This window comes from Sciurus carolinensis, chromosome 12 (genome assembly GCF_902686445.1).
Source record: "Sciurus carolinensis chromosome 12, mSciCar1.2, whole genome shotgun sequence".
Taxonomy (NCBI): Eukaryota; Metazoa; Chordata; class Mammalia; order Rodentia; family Sciuridae; genus Sciurus; species Sciurus carolinensis.
In genome coordinates this window covers 61,315,257-61,333,628 of record NC_062224.1, presented here as the reverse complement: position 1 = coordinate 61,333,628, position 18,372 = coordinate 61,315,257, and the positions used below count along the sequence as shown (strand labels likewise).

The window sequence follows — 18,372 nt, the reverse complement described above, 5'->3', positions numbered from 1 at the left end:
TGTTGGGACTAATGACACGTTAACTAACTCAGGCTGACTCCTTACTCCCTGGTGGGTGAGCAAGATCAAGGCCTCAAAGGCGGTTTCAAAGGTTAATGACGATAAATTGGACCACCGAACGTGATCAGCTGGTGCTTGCCATATAGTTCTATGAGACTCTCACCTGCGTGAACCCCCCCATGCCTTGCTGACCTTTAAGCTGATTGGTTCCTGCCTAGCCTCCACCCTACATAAAAGCTGTGTGACTTCCTACTGCTGTGTCTGGTCTCCCTGACAAGTCTGATTGTCCTCTGCCTGGAGGGCTGGGTGCGGGTGGTCACTTGGCCCTACCTATCCCGGTCTGACCTTGTTGGGGAGTGTCCCCCTTCCCTTGTTGCTGGTTGAGAAGAGCAAGGAGGCTTAAGACCCAGACATCTAGGGACTGAGACCTCTGAAACTGTGAGCATCAAATAAACTTTTCCTCTTTTAAAACAGTTCTTGTCAGGTCTTTTGGTTGCAGTAGAAAAAAGCTGACTAAAATAACCATTGAGAAGTTTCTATTTAACTACTGAAAATTCATAATTCTTCAATAATCTCCTTTAGAGACACTACAATTTTCAATGGTTGAATTTTTATTGGTCAGATAGTTAAGCCAGGAAAAATTATTGAGAAAGCAGATAATTAAGCTTATTTTCAGTTTTAAAAAATTGTATTTTATTTAAAGTCTGTGAATTTTGGTTGGTTGTGGCTTATTTGTATTCTATGTAATAAAGACAAAAATAATAAAGGACAATGAGACCTTTTAATAGGTATTCCCTCAAAAATTTTTCCATATTTCATGATTTAGAGAAATGTTCTGGATGGTCAAGGGTTCAAAAGTCTGCATGGCAAAGTGAGATATTTAGCCATATTAATCAGAAAAACAACCTTATTATAACTTTATTTAAAAAAGCAGTTATAAATTTACTCAATTCACAGGTGATGATTTGAACCTAATAAAACTGGGCACACAACATTTCAGCCTCTCCTTCTAGGGATTATATGAAGTAAGTTAATATATGCTCAGATTAATTTGATAAATCCAAACGTCTAATTGTTTTAACTTTCTACAAATCTCCAAAGTAATAAAAAAAATTTATTGAACCAGCAATCTTTTCATAGACCAATAATTAATGTCAATGGAACTCACAGTTCTACTGGACACAGACTGATTTTTAAACTGATTATTAAACAGTACACTGAAAATATATGTGATACTAGTGCTATTCATGTTTAACAATCAACCTTCCATCACATCAGAATGAACACAGGGAGCAATGAGTCGCCCTACTACCTTCTATCTCCTCCATAAATCAGAGAATTAACTGATCTAGAGCTTTCCAAATCCAAGTACTCTGTCCATACTAAAGTGTTGATCAATCCCAATTATGAACCTGGCAGGTGAAAGTTTAAATGTTGATCTACTAATGACTTTCCTTTTTAATTTTACTATTTTACACAAAACAAGAAAATCTGAACAAATATATCAGCTAGCCTATTGCTTCCTGGCTGGGAAGTATGTATATGAGATTGGTGCTGGGATGAAGGCTGGTTTAGAAAACTCTTGAGTCCTTTTACATATAGATTCCCCAGTCTGGGCATATCAGAATATTGTAGGACAGAGATAGTAGAAGAGCCATTTCAGATTTAGAAACATGGACTTAGCTAGCATTAGCACAGGAAGATTTATATATATATATATATATATATATATATCACACATATATATACATAGTATGCTGCAGATATATATATATGTATATATATAGTATGATTTATATACAAAGTATGCTGCAGATATTTTTAAGATCTTGGAATTATCTTAGAATATAAAGAATTTATTTTAATTAGTAACATTATTCCCTCATATCTGTATGTACATTTAAGGATATTCCTTTGAATTACATTAAAAAAAACTTCAAGATTTCTTTAAAACTTATTTACATAAAATGATAGCCAATAAGATCTATAATTTGTCCCAAATCCTTTGTATAACATTTATACAATACAAATTATTGTTTTATTTCTATGTAATCAAAATCTAAATCTCTACATCACTGCTTATATCAGATTCTTATTTAGAAACTCATTTACTTTGTGTTTGATTAACTTATAAAGTATTCCTTAGGATCACTATTTTTTGCCCCTAATCAAAACAAAAATGAGGTATTATTTTAGTGTTTTGGTTATAGAAATTTATATGAACATTCTTAAAGCTTTGCGGCCAAAGCCAAAACAGGAAAAACAAACAAACAAAAAACCCCCAAAAATACAGGAAAGCAGAGGAGCAATAGCAGGAGCAGAAGCAGCAGCAAAAGCATGCAGTCAATGTAATAATACGTCACACAAATGTTCACAGCTTCTGCAACCACAGGCAAAAGGCTAAGAGAGGTAGAAGGCATCAGGATGGGTACACAAAGTGCAATAGTCTCTTACACGTCTGCCTTTGCTAGCTGGAGTACAGGATGGAGAGCGCTTCAACAGAGAAAGGAGAACACCACATGTTACAAATATTTACACAGAGAAGACTCCCAATGCCTACTATCTTAACACACCAATATGTAAACACACATAGAGAACCACTTTTTTGGACAGATTCCAAGTCTGTGTTTTCAGGAAAACCTAGAGGGTTAGACAGTAAAGAAACAGTTGCCTAGACCAGGTATAAGATTGAGGATAAAGTTTTCACTGGCCCATGCACAATGAACCACAAAATAACACTCCTTCAAGTGATGGACAGTTTATTTTCCAGAAAGACTGGTAGTAGTAAACTGAAACAGATGACAGTACAAAAGGAGCTACATAATTCTGATTTTTTTTCTGCCAAGCATTTAATAAAATATTTGATTAACTAGCCTTGCCTTACACATTTACCTACCAAGTTCTTCCTCTTTTTTAAAGACGATTCTGTAAATGACAATAGCTAATTGGGAATATGTTAATATTGATAATGGATTAAAACAAAAACTGTCACTTTAACAATCCTGTCCATCCTGACTAGACTTTAAGCTAAGTCAGAGTGGCCTTCACCTTTTTGATATTAAAGAGTTAAGTAATCAGCAAAAACTAACAATTATCTCAAAATATTTTTCAAGTTTTTGAAACTTTGTGATGAACACATGATCGAGCTTCACCAATATGAATCATATCTAATTAGGCATCTTCCTATTTTCAATGCAACTTTAACAATCATTTGGGCTTATGAGAATTTTTATTATTTTTATAGCAGCAAAATGTTAAAACTCTAAATAATCAGTGATTGGAGATTACAAATTTCTTAAATTATTCATTACTAATACAAAATATAATTCTTAAATCAGGTGATGATACAGGATAATTTTAGAAAATTTACCATAATGACATGCTACACTGTGAACAAAAAGGATTTTAAAAACAAAGAGTAATACATAGATCCCATTCACTTTTTAATTTATATATTTCAGTGTTATATTGTTAGTTACATGTGATTTCATGATTAACTGTTGGTTTCACAGTCAAAATTACATCCATTTAATTTAGTTAAGGGAAGTAAATATATCAAAATAGATTCAACTGCCATGTATTAAAAAAATAATTAATTAATAAGACAATTCAATGTTTATAGGAAAACTTGGGGAATTTTTAAACCAGATCATCTGAGAATAACAACTTGATAGGAGTCATTCAAATGTATTATATATAATCCAATCATTTTCTACAGTATCTAAGAATGAGCTTAGATGCTAATAACAATGAAGCTGATGATGTAGAATTCTCAGAATTAGAGAGCATGGGTTGAGGGTTCTTAAATATTCCATAATCTTTTCAAGTGACTATGGGCTAAACAAGAGAAAAGAAAAAAGGAAGTGAAATTCACTGTGCTGGTTGATTTGAAGCTAGAACCTTATATAATTTAAATATATTACTCAGGCATTTGTATAAATATTTCAGGAGTCTTCCTTAAGTAACTTTCAGTCTACTTAAGCATGAAATGATGCTGACTAACATGGGTAAAAACTACAGTACTATGCAGACTTTTATAAACAACTGAAAAATAAATAAGTTACACTAATTCACACACTGGTACAAAAGACATCATGCCAGCAACAATGTGACAGATATCTTAGAGATAAACCTACCATTTGCATGGGAATCTATAGGAGGGATGTGTAAGATTTCTATAAGGACTTAAAGGAAGAAATTTATAGATAGGGTCTACAGGAGTTACAGATTTCTGAGAAAAGTTAAAAGTTCAAGGACAAGAAACATCATTCAATATTACCAATTGTAACAGAAACTCCGCAGGTGAGTAAAAATAGTAGCTACTTTTTCTTATAAGAGATTGGAATGGATACTATATCTCAAAGAGTTAATAGCAAACAAGGATTAGACAACCTGTACAAAATAAGTTTTTGTTTCTTTTGTCATGTGCAGAGTATTTTTTTAAAAAAATTTTTAGTTATAGGTGGACATAATACCTCTATTTTATTTATTTATATTTTAATTTTTTTATGTTAATATGGTGGTGCTGAGGATAGAACCCAGTGTCTCACAAGTGCTAAGGCAAGTACTCTACCATTGAGCCAAAACTCAAGCCCCATGAGCAGAGTATAAACAGTACTTTCCAAAATGTTTTCCCTATATAAACTCTCTTAATTCTCATATAAAACTTAATAAGGTAGGCATTATGATCTCCACTTTAAAGATGAAAAAAATAGATTAATTAGTCTTAAAACTGCTAAGTGGTAAAGCCAGAATTCAAACTTTCTCAGTGAGATTCATTTTCCCCCAAGTGGTAGAATATCATGGTATGCACTTCCTAACCTCCCAAGTCACTTCTCAACACAAGACAATGTGGTTTCTGCTTTAACCACTTCAGTATCAGGGCACTAGCACCCAATTTGTCTGATCTAACCAGTCATCTCTGCTACATGGGATGGCTGCTGAGAGTACTCCACTACCTTAGTTTTTCTAACAGGATACTTTCTCCAGTCATTGTTCCTCCTCCCCTTTAGTGAAGTCAGTTGTCTCCAGCTTTTAAAGAACTTTTTAATTATTATTATTTTTTATTTTTTTAAACAGGTCTCCCTGTGTTGCATAGGCTGGTCTCAAACTCCTAGGTTCAAGTGATCTTCCCAAAGCCAAAGCTGGGTCTATAAGCACATACCACAGCCCCAAGCTAGGCTGCTACAACTTAACCTGTCCAAAGTGAAGCTGCCAGCTTTCCAAAAACTCTCTTAAATCTTTAATAATTATTACAGATAGGACTGATTAAACCTAAACACCATGATTCAGAATAGTCATACTGATTCTGGCCTCTTTCTATGTCTTCAAACTCATTTCTCATCTATCCCTGCTTCATCCCTTTTGCTTTCAGCAAACTGAATTAAATCTCTTTGTCTTCCGAATCTGACCCTTCCACTATACCATGCCTGCCTACAATCTTCATCTGTAAAGACCCAGCTCAGGCATTATTTCTTTTAGAATGCTTTTCTGTATCCTCCTGTTTCAACTGGAGATCTCTCTTTTGTCATATTTTCTTCCTATGCTGTGCTGTAATTACCTACTTGTCTTTTCCACCAGATGGTCAGATTCCTAAGGACAGGAAATATAATTATTCTGTTTGGCATATAGCCTGTAAATTTAAAATTTTTCATTAAATACTGAACGAATTCTTCCGAACATCATAAGGCTTAATCAAGGTATTTCTCATGACATTTATTGCTTTCCACATTGCATAGTTCATGTTATGGTTTAGATATTAGGTGTCCCTCAAAAGCTCATGTATGAGACAATGCAAGAAAGTTCAGAAGTGAAATGATTGGGTAATGAGAGCCTTAACCAATCAGTGAATTAATCCTCTAAGAGGGATTAACTGAGTGGTAACTAAGGGCAGGCAGGGTGTATGACTGGGGCAGGTGGGTCATCGGGGTACGTGCCTTTGGGGTATATGTTTTAACCCTGGTGAGTGGAGTCTCTCTGCTTCCTGGTGCCATGTTCCCAGCTGCTTTCCTTCAACGTGATGTTCTGCCTCACCTTGAGTTCCAAGGAATGGAGTAGACCATCTGTGGACTGAGACCACTGAAGTCATAAGATTCAAAGTAAACTTTTCTCCCTTAAAATTGTTCTTGTTGGGTCTTTGGTCACAGGAAAAAAAAAAAAAAGGCTGACTAAAACTATTTATCACTACATAATTTTTTTCTAACAATAAAAAAAGCATTTTGAAGTCCAGTTCTACATCTCATCAATCTTTGTATCTTCCACTATGCAGGGTATACTACTACACATGTAAAAAGTGCTAAAATGTTTTACAGAGAAACCTTTACCTTTTGGCCATCCCTACTTCTAGAGTCTAATATGCTAAAGCCATGAAAAAGAATATGAGCATCTCAAAGTAAATATCATTATACTAAAAACAAAAATGTCTCTCAAAATTATCTTCAAGTAAGAAGGACAACATATTTTCTAAGCTGGCATTGTATACAGATAATAATGATACTCAATCACAATAGCAATAATTTCTTACCAAACAGAGGAGGGTTAATTATGCTTTTCCCTAAAATACAATTAGAAGAATATACCTAGTACCCCACATACATACCCCCAGACCATGGTTTTCTATAAACACTAATGCTAAAATTTGATTCATAGCAAACACTGCAAATCCAGTACCCTGACTTAATTGTGCAATTGTAAACCACCTTAAAAAGTGTTTTTTTTATATCTAAGTCTGTGAACAGCCCACAAGAACTTTAAGGCTGAATATATCGGTAAGTGCACAAGCAAAAACCAAGACAAATAATCAATCTTAGGGGCACAAAATTTGGTTAACAGTTTTATAGGTTCAGTTAATGAATTCCCAAGGTTTTATTTAATAAATACCAAAAAGTAAGAGGTGGACTATGTAGTCATGGTATTTGTTCCCTTTCCATTGTCTAAATATATTATAAGATATAAAACAAAAAAGTAAAATATGCACAATTATATACAATGTACAGATTAAATATCCCTAATCAGAAAATCTGAAATATGAAACTTTTTCAGTACTAGAGGATTTGAGATTTTCAGATTAGTGATGTTCAGTTGGAAAGGTCTATGTGACTAGTTCAAAACCCCAAAAATCTCCAAGTATTATGGACAAGGGATGCTCAACCTGTATTGCCTAAATTTGGGAAGGATCAAATATGACAATCTTCTGAAATATGAGATCTTTTAAGTTGAATTATGCTGAATATATGGATCTAAGTTTTAAAAATAAGAAGTGAAGGAGGAAATTTTAGGAATGCCATAATTTTAGGAGGAGCCAGTCCTGATTTTAATCATAGGATTAAAGAAATCTTTACAATAAATGTTTTTAAAAAGTGTTCTTCTGATTCTCAGTTATGATCAATCTGCCCCAGATATAGCTAGAACTGTGCTTCCAAGTCTCAGATCCCCATGACTGGTTATGAGAAAAGGTAAAAGAAGCTGAGGGAGAGAACATTGGCAAAATCAAGAGATGAGTGAATGAAGGGCCAGAGATACCCTGATTGAAATTAACTATTTTGAGACAATTTAATAATTTTTTTTTCTCCCTTGAGTCAGGGTCTTGCTGTGTTGCCTTGGCTGATCTCTAGCCTGTACTCCTCCTCTCTCAGTCTCCCAAAGAACTGGGATTACAGGTGCATGCCACAGCCCCCACTTGAGTAAGATTTTGTATGAGGTTAAAACCAAGCTTAGGACACTGGAGATGAAAGATCAATGGTAAAGCACTTGCCATGCATAAAACTATTGGTCCAGTCTCCAATACTGCAAAACAAAACATAAAACACAAACCTTCCCAGTTCAGATGATTTCTTCCTCTTATATGCCAGAGTATGAGAAAGGAAAACAATATGAGGTAGACCAAAACAGATGGACTCTGGAAACAATCTCTCTTCCATGCCTGATCTTTATATTCAAGAGCTTTAACTCCTTGATTACTCTTTCCTCAGCGTATCAGAGTAAGAAAATTTGCAAACAGCAAGTTGAACAGATTCTTACTTGCCAGTAAAGTGGGCAATTTCCATTTTTGTGAACTAGGACCAAATGAACAGAGTATAGAACTGTTATTTAATAGAACTCAAAACTTAACTAGCACATGAATGAATGACAATATGTGTATTACATATAAAGAGCAAATAAGTCATTTATATGACCATAACTAGTATCACTTTTTATAAAGTGAAGCCAAGTGTTTTTCTGATTCACCTGAAAAAGAGGAAAATGAACTGAATAGAGTAGAAAGCTGCTATAAGCTTGGTGTGAGGATCCCTGGATCTGTTACTACTGGGAAGAAAGAAAGGGATGGGGGACGGAAATGAGAAAAGTCAAGCTACTGAGTTCCACTTGTCTTCACCCTGTTGCTACTTACCTCAAGGATGAGACTGGCCTAATATGGACAAAACAGGCAGCCCAGGAATGGATATGTGGGATTGAGGGCAAAGATGAGGGTATAAGAGAACAATTTCCACAGCAGAAAGGATTTTGGTATCTTTTTTACTGCTTTCTTAATATAGAACACCTTATCCAGGAGATTACTCAACAAAGTGGCCTCAATTTCTTTCAAAATTAACACAAACCCCTCTTTATTTGTCCTAATGAATGCAAGGTGCAATACTTTACTTCTTTTTCCTCAAAGGTTGAGAACCCTAAAAAATGTCGCTCTTGGGGCTGGGATTGTGGCTCAGCGGTAGAGCACTTGCCTCACAGGTGTGAGTCACTGGGTTCGATCCTCAGCACCACATAAAATGAATAAACAAAACAAAGGTATTGTGTCCATCTACAATTTTAAAAAATTTGTAAAAAAAAGCCACTCTAGCAAATGGCAGAATGATCTATCCACTCTTACTAATGGAAAGATGTTGTGATAAATAATGGTTAAAATCACTGGACTAAGTATCTTCTAAGGCTCTTTTCTCCTTTAAAAGTGACTATTCCTAGAAAGTCAAAATGCCTACATTCTCTGCCTGGTTACCCTGCTTATTTTCCCATAGGTAATGAGGTGATTGGTATTACATACACTCCTTCCTGTCCATCAAGGTTACTCCTATACAGAAGCAGGTAACTATACATTGTGACTTAAAAGGAAGACAGCCTGCTCTGAACATTTTCCTGTATTGACGCAATTTCAGCACTCATTTGAATTTTTAATTAATAGGTAAAAAATGCTGAGGAAAAATTAAGTGTAAGAGTGAGTATGTGCACTGTATTAAAGGAATAATAGTTCTAATAGGTATGCAGAAGAAGGTAAAAGAAAGAGGAGGAAAATAAAAGATAATTTTGAAGATGATACACCAGTGGTAAAGTTCAGAAAAATTTGAGAGCAGGACAAGAACACTAGTGTTCTGGGGGAAGAAAGAAAGGTCAATGATATATGGATATCAAAGGAAACTTGATTTCTCGCATTTTCCTTGATATAAACTTTACTCCCTTCTATATATATAAGCTGCAGATACAATTCAGAGTTTAGATCTTCAACATAATCTTTCCTATAGCACTAAGATAAAAAATAGAAAATAAAGAGCAGACACAAAATATTTTAGGTTAATAAGCAACAAAACCTACTTACTATAGGGGAAAATCATATATTATTATAAGCACAACATACATGACAATATAATCAGATATGGAACAAAGAAAAATCAAGATTTCATTTGTTCCTTAAAAATCCAAATGGCTAACACAAAGGGTGCTGCACAACATGAGTTTTATACTAAACAGCTTGGATGGTGAACCTAGTGTATGCCAAAGAATGAGTACTACTGCTCAAAACCTCTCTCTATCATGACATTGAGGATGAAATAAATGGATAACTCTGGGAAAGGTAATCATAATTATGAAAAAGAAACAAGAGATTTGTGCCATAAAATATAAATTAAGAATAGGAATTTTTTTAAAATGGAAGCTTATTGTAGGCTTTGTCTCTGACAGATAAAAAATACTTTTCCATGGCAATGGGATTCAACAATTCCAAAGGAAAGTATTCATACTGTTGGTGAATGAAAGGCTGAGTAGTGCAGAGTTAAGAAAGCATTTAAGTGAAGTTAAGATAATGGATAAGGAAGTTAAGGGAATAGAGGAAGAGAAGGGAACCAGCCCATTTAGAATAGTAAATAATACCAATATTACTGAGGATATTATATAGATTTTTAAAACTCTTTAAACCAGTTTAAGATTAATACCATTATTATTCCAATCTGCCAAATGAGCAACCTTAAACAAGGAAATGATTGCTCACATTCTCCAAACTATATACCTAGAAAGTAGGAATAGGCAAGACTTGAGCCAGTTTATGCACTTCATCAAAACAATGAAAGGATGGAATTTTAAAATCACCTATTTTAAGAGCTGATCAAAGATTTGACAGCTTTTGTGAACACAGCTCCTTTCTACTTTGTCCTAGGAGTTCCTTTGCACTGGCATAAAATTTAGTTGTATGTTTAAACTGAGTCTGTGTTATATAATAGTGGGTAAAGAATAAAGGATACTCCCTAAGGGAAAGTAACAGTGGGAAACAGGTGATTTGGGCGCTCATTCATTGCACCTGGAGGTGGGGGTGGTAGTTGCAAAGTGTGTCTGAGATCAGAAACCAGCCAGGGACCTGGTATTTCTGAAGGATCAACTGTAGAGAAGAGCTCATTTATTTGCCAAATACATATTGCTCCTACGTTTTACATTCGAGATTTTTTTTTAAAATGGTTGGGAAGAGGATGAAGGCCAGAGTTCTTAGAAAGAAAAATAAAAATGATTTTCTAAAGGAAAAAACTAAGTAATTGACTCAAATTTCCTTTTCATTCTTTCTTAGTAATATCTGTATGGAAATACCATATTGAGTATTTTAATATTCTGATCAGCATATTATAACATGCTGCACCATTGTATTTCAAGATAGTAACCTTTCTGATTACACTACAGAATTAGCCAGAACAATTCTTTGTCTGAGGAATGAGTTTCCACTTATAATGGAAATGTGTAAGCTCTGGCATAAATATTTCGAACCTATCCAAAATCACTTTTTGTTCAATAATTTGAAAAAATCAAGATCAACAAGATCCTTTAACGGAAAATTATGCTACATACTAACAATGATATTCTATATAACAAAACATAAGGAATTATACATTTAAAGAATTTCTTGATTTTATTCATAATATTTGCATTTGAATTAATTTTATTTCCTCATTTCTACAAAGTCTGAAGGTTCAACAAGATAACAAAATGCTACATGACAGGATTACTGTGCATTTAATGTGGAATAGAGAAAATGTATAAAACATACAGTACTGTAAATACACACTTAATAGGAACTTCTAAATTATTAAATCTATAGAAATAATTTAGGAGAGAAAATGATAATGCAGTCAATTTATAAGGCATTTAGTACAGATGCTAACTAAAATTATGCTCCCATAAGAAAAACTTCTGTCAGCTTTAAAAATAGTTTTATACCATCTTACTGTGTTACAATAAAATCTATTGAAGAATTTGACTTAAAAAAAATGGCATTCTTTTCTGATTATACCATCAGAGGTTTATTTTTAACCAATATAAAAATTAAACAGTAAAGTGCTGAAAACAAAAGGGGAAAGTAAAAGAGAAATCATGAAAAATAAAAATAAACAATTATTTACACATAGTGACAATAATTAAATAAGCATTCTAGTCTTTAGAATTCTTACAAAGAATGGAAATAGAGATTCTTCAATGGTCAAAGCATTTTTGAAGTATATTTTTTACTTTATATTTAGTAATGATTAACCATTATATTTAAGATAAGAAGGAAGCACATTTTGGCTCACAGATAAATTTACAAATGTAATATTTCTAAAACTGACTGCATTACTAAACAAATTCTTTATATAAATTCACTGATCTCTTTTACTGAAGGATGCATTGGTTTGAAAATCAAAGACTTACGTCATCCAAAAAATCAATCAGTGAGGATGAGGAAGAAGAAAAGGAATCCTATTTAACGAATACAGCAATAAAAAAATAGAAAATATGGATGAAGCAATTTAATAGGAACAAATAATAAATCAAAATTTTGTAAAACAATTGAAAGGCAAAATGACATTAATTCAAATAAATAAATGAGAAAAGCAGTCACTGTCATTGTTTTCAAGAAACTTAAGAGATTCATTAAATACTTTTTAGAGTGTTTCTTTTTCCTTTTTCCAAAGGAATGAAATATAATTCATATACCATGCCCAAAGTATAATAAAATGAAGCTCATGGCAAATCATTAATAATCAAATTAAATATAAGCACTTATGAAAATAATAACTAAAAGTAAGTAACAGAATCTCTGCTTCTGGTTCTTCCCACTAGAAAGTAACCTTTTTGAGGGGAATTTTTGTCACTCTTGGTCACTACTGTATCTCTAGTACTTAGAAAAGCTCCTTGCACACAGACACAAGATTTTGATTTGCTAAATAAAAATATAACTAACTTAAATTTAAAATGTACTTTATAACATGATATTGACTTTTTTTTTCAGTCAAAAATTTGAATAAGGTGAGGAATGACAAAGTGTTATATAATCACCATTTCATTACTGTGGAGTCCATATAACAGAGAATGTAATACTTTTAACATGAAGCATTTCTTTAAATACCTAAAAAAATGAACTGATTTGGAACAAGAAACACCAATACACTATTGTGAGCTTCAAATTTTTCATTCATTTTTTTACTGTGGCTCTATGCTTTGGAGAAAAAAAAAGAGTCAAAATTATTTCAAAAGTTGGGATATTTTCTGCTTTTATTGTTTCTTGGGGAAGTTGGAAATGCTTTTAAAACTAATAATGACTTTAATGTTTACACCTTTCTAGATGTTTTGTTAAATACAAGTGTGATTATATTTTCTGTAAGAATCCAGAACATATTAATTCCCTGTGTTGCTATTTTATAGGATTCTAGATCCTTTTATGTGAGATGCAATACAACAGTTTAATTGCAAGTAAATTTTAAATCACAAAGTAAATTTTAAATTGACCACAAAGGATATGTGAAAAGTTTAGTACTTACTTCAAATTGATCCAGAGCATCGGTAGGCGTATTCAAAAATGCCAAGAAAGAATGCTGTGAGTCTTGGTGCTCTATACCTAGAAAACAGCAGCAACTTTTTTTAAAACTAGAACAATTAATACTAATTTTTATGGATAACCTTTCCTGTATCAATCTATTAAATCTATTCACAAATACTATATTTCAAAGCTGATCAATATTATTAACTCTACATATTTAAAAAGCCAAATTAGTTTTTCCAAGATTATCACTCAACACTTAAATAATATCCATTCTATCAAATACTTGTTCTTGAGTTACTTGTTATGGAATTCCTTTTTCCATCTGCTACATCATTAAAAATCCACATTAAGACTTTTGGTAAACTAGAGAGAATGTACGTGTTTGTTTATGTCTGATTTTTCTAAGCTAACATCGCCAAATGAGGTTTCTGTTTGAAATACTTGTACTAAGCATACAGATATAAATATAAATAATATATATACACACACAAATATATATAATATTTCTAAGAAAATAATGCAGTCATAAAACAAATGTACTTAATTTGCAAAAAGTTAGTCAATCTGACTGCAGGTATTGTTTGAATGATGAATCCAAACTCCAGTTTTTCTCAGATGAATTAAAAGATTCATATATGTCTTGTGGCTATGGTATTAACTTTAAACACATAATTTCCAAAATAATTCTTTTGTGGTTTTTTTTTTGGTCCTTTTTCTCCCCCTGGTGCTGGGGGTTGAATCCATGGCCTTGTGCATGCCAGGCAAACACTACTACTAAAGACACATCCCTAGCCCTCTACAATAAAACATAAAAATGATGATAAATACTAGTAAGGATAAAATAAAAACAATCACACAATTTTGACTTCTATATCCTTAGGGACTATTATCAACTAATTTGTGTGTTTTTCCATATTACCTTCTAATAATATACCATAATTATCAGATAGGGCAATATGTTCACAAATTCATTCAGTCAATGAATAATTGTTGAGACTATTATGTACCAGACACTGTTCTAGATTCTGGGGACATAGGAGTAAATGAAGCATGTTTTTTTTAAAAAGTCTTTGTCTTCATCTAGTAAATATCACATTATAATATTTAAGCAGCTACAGTACATTATAACAGTGAAACTATTTTTGCAGTAATCAAAATCTAAACAAAAAAGCTTTGGTTAATATCTCTTCAAAAGCAAGGTAATAAATTTAAGAATTTTCACATTTAGATCTAATTTTAAAATGATACAATCAATGTCATCTAATGTAAATCATACTCTGCACTGGTTTCTTTCTTATTAAGTTGGTTTTAGGGTCACAAGTGATTCAGGTCTTATGCATTCTTTTTTGTCTCCTCATTAAATAATGTTTCTTCTTTTTACTCGTCATTAATTAAAACCCAGCATGGTTATCATTTTAGCACGAAGACTAATGTACCTAATAAGAGTTCCTATTCACTTTTGGGGGACTCCTTCTTTCTTTTTTCAGTAACAAATTCTACCAACAAAAATTTATTGAACATCAACTACTTTAAACAGCTTTGTCATGTGAGGTTCTCTATTTGACTGCTCTCTGTATTCCACAATTTCACAAATGGATTCAAAGACCCAACCAGCTTTAATTCTATGTATGTTATGAGACTGGGGAATGAGAGAGAAGCCCATAGGACTAATATAAAACCATTAATTAGTGTAGTATTCAGTGATAGCCTTTATTAGGAAAATGAATTTTGTATGATTGCATATAAAACATCCCATTATTTAGAAAAATAACATCCTGAGTGTCTTTTTATTAAACCTTCATATTCTTAATATGTATATTACAGGAAGAAAGTTTAATAAAACTATCAAACACCCTTAGCTTCCACATTAATGGAACAAATGCAAAAGTAATGTTTTTAAGAAAATGGTAATAAATTTTGGGAAATCCCATGAGGCCAGCAACATAAGCATCAAACTAGAAGGTGGCACTGAAATATCAAAATAATTCTTCATTATTACATTGCCCAATTGATAACAAATTAGATTGCTCATTAGTTATTTCATACATTGCTTTCCCAACTATCCTGAGAATGAATCCACCACAAGATTTTGTACTTTCTAGGCACAAATAAATACTTGTTGAAGTATCCTTACTATGGTCTGAATGTTAACACACATTGCCACTACTGGATTAACTCGGATGATAACATTTCAGAATATTATAAAGTGTATTATAATTTTCCAGTGACCAAAATGTTGTGAAATAGTGCCTGTCACTGAAAGAACAGTTAACTTTATGGGAAAGTGACTGCTTCTGTTACTATAAAGTCTTAAAAACAATGCCTAGTAAGTAAAACAAAATGACTCAAGACCAGTCTGCTAAATGTATATGTGTATGCATCATATACACAGGCACATGTTCATAAGTGAGTGCCAGAACTGAATAAGTGAACAATTTTCCCACCTACACAATAAGCTGACTCTTTTGTAATACAAAACATTCGTGACAAAACAGTAAGTCCTGACTGATGCAAACACACATTCCCATACCCTTTTCAGATCTAAGTTCTTCAGTGTCCTTTATCAGTTGTTCAATTTCTGATAGGAGTTCCAAGTTCTTCTTCTCTGAATCTTTTAGTTTACTTAAATAAAGAAAAAAAGGAAAAATGTCATTAATTTTTATTGCTGGTTAGTGAGGCATCTTATATGTAGCTCACTAAATTAGTTTAAATTTTAGTCATGCTAAATCAGAGTACTGCAAACCACTTTAGGCAGGACAAATACAGCCTGTCACCTGCTATTATGTAAATTAAGTCTTCCTAGAGCATAGCCAGGATCATTCATTTCAATACTGACTATAGCTGTCCTTTTATTATAATAATACAGTTGAGTAGTTGTGAGGGAGGCTATATACCTCAAAGCCTAAAATATTTACTATTTGGTCCTTTATAGAAAAAGTTTCCTGGCCCTGAGCTAAATTACTAATGTTCAAAATGTTATAAAATCAATTAATTTTAGAGTTGTTAGACTTTATTCATAAACAACCATAAAAGTGGAACATACGTGTAAATTTATAAGTGTCAATTTGATTTATATACCTGTTTTATGGACATTTTAATGTGTGAACTCTGATATCCTGAGGACAGGAAGAAAAAGAGTATACATATTCTAAATTACAACACAGAGACTGACACTCAGTAGGTCTTTATGTTGTATTTAATTCATATACTCCAGAAAAACATTTGTTCTCTTTTCAATGCCACATAAACACATGTAAGTAAAACATAAGTTATGTGTGTCATTTATAACAAAAAGTTTATAATTCAACAGGGGTGCCATGTATCTGCCCTTTGATTTGATTCAAGATATTAATGGCTGCAGTTTGAAGTCTAAGGCTGAGATCACATCATCAAAAAGTGAATTTATTGCCCTACAGTTCTTCTAATGCTTTTGTAACCTTTAGTATTCTGAGCACCAAAAGGATTTCCGTATTTCTAGTTTCATTTGAAATGTGAACTTTTGCTCCTATATATCATCTATACTGACTTTTTTTATTTTAACTAACCCCTGAGCCACATCCCCAGCCCTTTTTTAAAAAAAATTTTTAGACAGTGTCACTAAGTTGCTTAGAGTCTTGCTAAGTTGCTGAGACTGGCTTTGAACTTGTGATCCTCCTGTCTCAGATGCCAGAGCTGCTGGTATCAAAGGCATGAGCCACTGTGCCCAGTTTATACTTTTTTGTTATTTTTTATGATACTGAGAATCAAACCCAAGGATGCAGACATGATAGGTAAGTGCCGTACCACTAAACCACATCCCCAGTCCTTGACTGATTTTGGAATCATATTTATATCTAATCCAATTGTGATTTTTAATTTTATCATTTATACATTCAGAGTATGATTTGCTCTCCTGTTGTGATAACAGGGAATGTATTCATTAGCTAACACCCTCAAAGACTGGGAGCTTCTATTTTTAGGAAATACAGGAACATGAAAAATAATTATAATCAAAAGATATTCTACCCTTATGAAATTTACCATCAATAGGATATTTATTTGCAAAAGACCAAGGGTAGAGGTCATAATTTTCAAATAATTCTATTTTGTTCTGACCATGTATCACAATTTTATACACACAAGGTATTTTTTTTTCTTTGTGGTACTGGGGATTAAATCAAGAGTCTTAAACATGATAGGCAAGTGCTCTACCACTAAACTATACCGCCAGTCTTTTTAAAATTTTTATTTTGAGGCAGGATCTCACTAAGTTGCCCAGGCTCGCTTTGAACTTTTGATCCTCCTGCTTTAGCTTCCCAAGTATCTGTGATTACAAGTTTGTGCCACTATGACAGGCAAATATGATTTTCCTTCTCCTCCCACTCCCCAATACTGGAACTGAACCTAGGGGTACTCTATTGCTGAGTTACATTTCCAGTCTTTTTTATTATTTTTTAAATTTTAGACAGGGTCTTGCTAAGTTGCTGAGATGGGCCTAAAGCTTATGATCTTCCTGCCTCAACTGCTTGTCACTAGGATTACAGATGTGAGCTGCTGCGTCCAGAGCAAATATGATACTATTGAACATGAGAAAAATTTAGATTTAATGGAATAAAATTTGAGAGTTAACTGAACTTTACAAATAAGGGGAAAATAAACAATGAATATTATCTAATAGTATTAATTCCACTTTATGGACAAGTCAGAGGAAAAATAAGGCTGTATGAAAATCTTATCACTACCTACAGGACATGAAAGCATCTATTCTTTTACAAATCTTCAAAAGGTTTTGTTTTTTGTTTGTTTGTTTTGTTTTTTTAAGGCAATAGGCAGGAAAGTAAACATGTAACTTTTCTCTAGATAATTTCTTAAAACCTTAGAAATGATTCTACCTGGACTAGATTTTTCAACCTTACCATTCCGTTATGATATTGGATGCTTTAACTTTATTCAGTTCTTCCTGGATGGCCTGTTTGGCTCTTATTTCTGCATCCAGAGCTGACTGCAATTCCAGTCTAGCTGACATATCCAGTTTTGCAAAACGACGCATTTTCCAGGGCATATCCTATAAAGTAATATGAGTATGTTTTTAGCTCCCTATTTTAAACATTTAAATTTAATAATCCAAGTGAATTTGAAAACTACTTCTAAGCACCATTTTTTGCTTGTAATAGAATAGAAACATTATTCACAAAAATATAATTTTCATTAAACTCAGAAATAACTGTTAATATTCAAGTACAAATGAATGTTTCTTAATAGTTATTTCCAATAATGACAATTCATATAGAATACTGCTAAGCAGTTATGTGTTGTTTTCCTAAACTTAAGACTTAAACTAACTGATT

At 32.8% G+C, this 18,372-nt stretch overlaps 1 protein-coding gene across 1 annotated transcript in view; it reads right to left on the bottom strand.

Moving 5' to 3' along the window:
• Window positions 1–18,372, bottom strand: part of Cdc42bpa (CDC42 binding protein kinase alpha) — a 333,475-nt gene that overhangs the window by 56,871 nt on the left and 258,232 nt on the right. Inside the window, 5 exon segments of the mRNA XM_047519951.1 lie at window positions 2,455–2,493; window positions 11,935–11,982; window positions 13,044–13,120; window positions 15,576–15,667; window positions 17,941–18,089. Of these exon segments, the coding sequence (XP_047375907.1) occupies window positions 2,455–2,493; window positions 11,935–11,982; window positions 13,044–13,120; window positions 15,576–15,667; window positions 17,941–18,089 (405 nt within the window).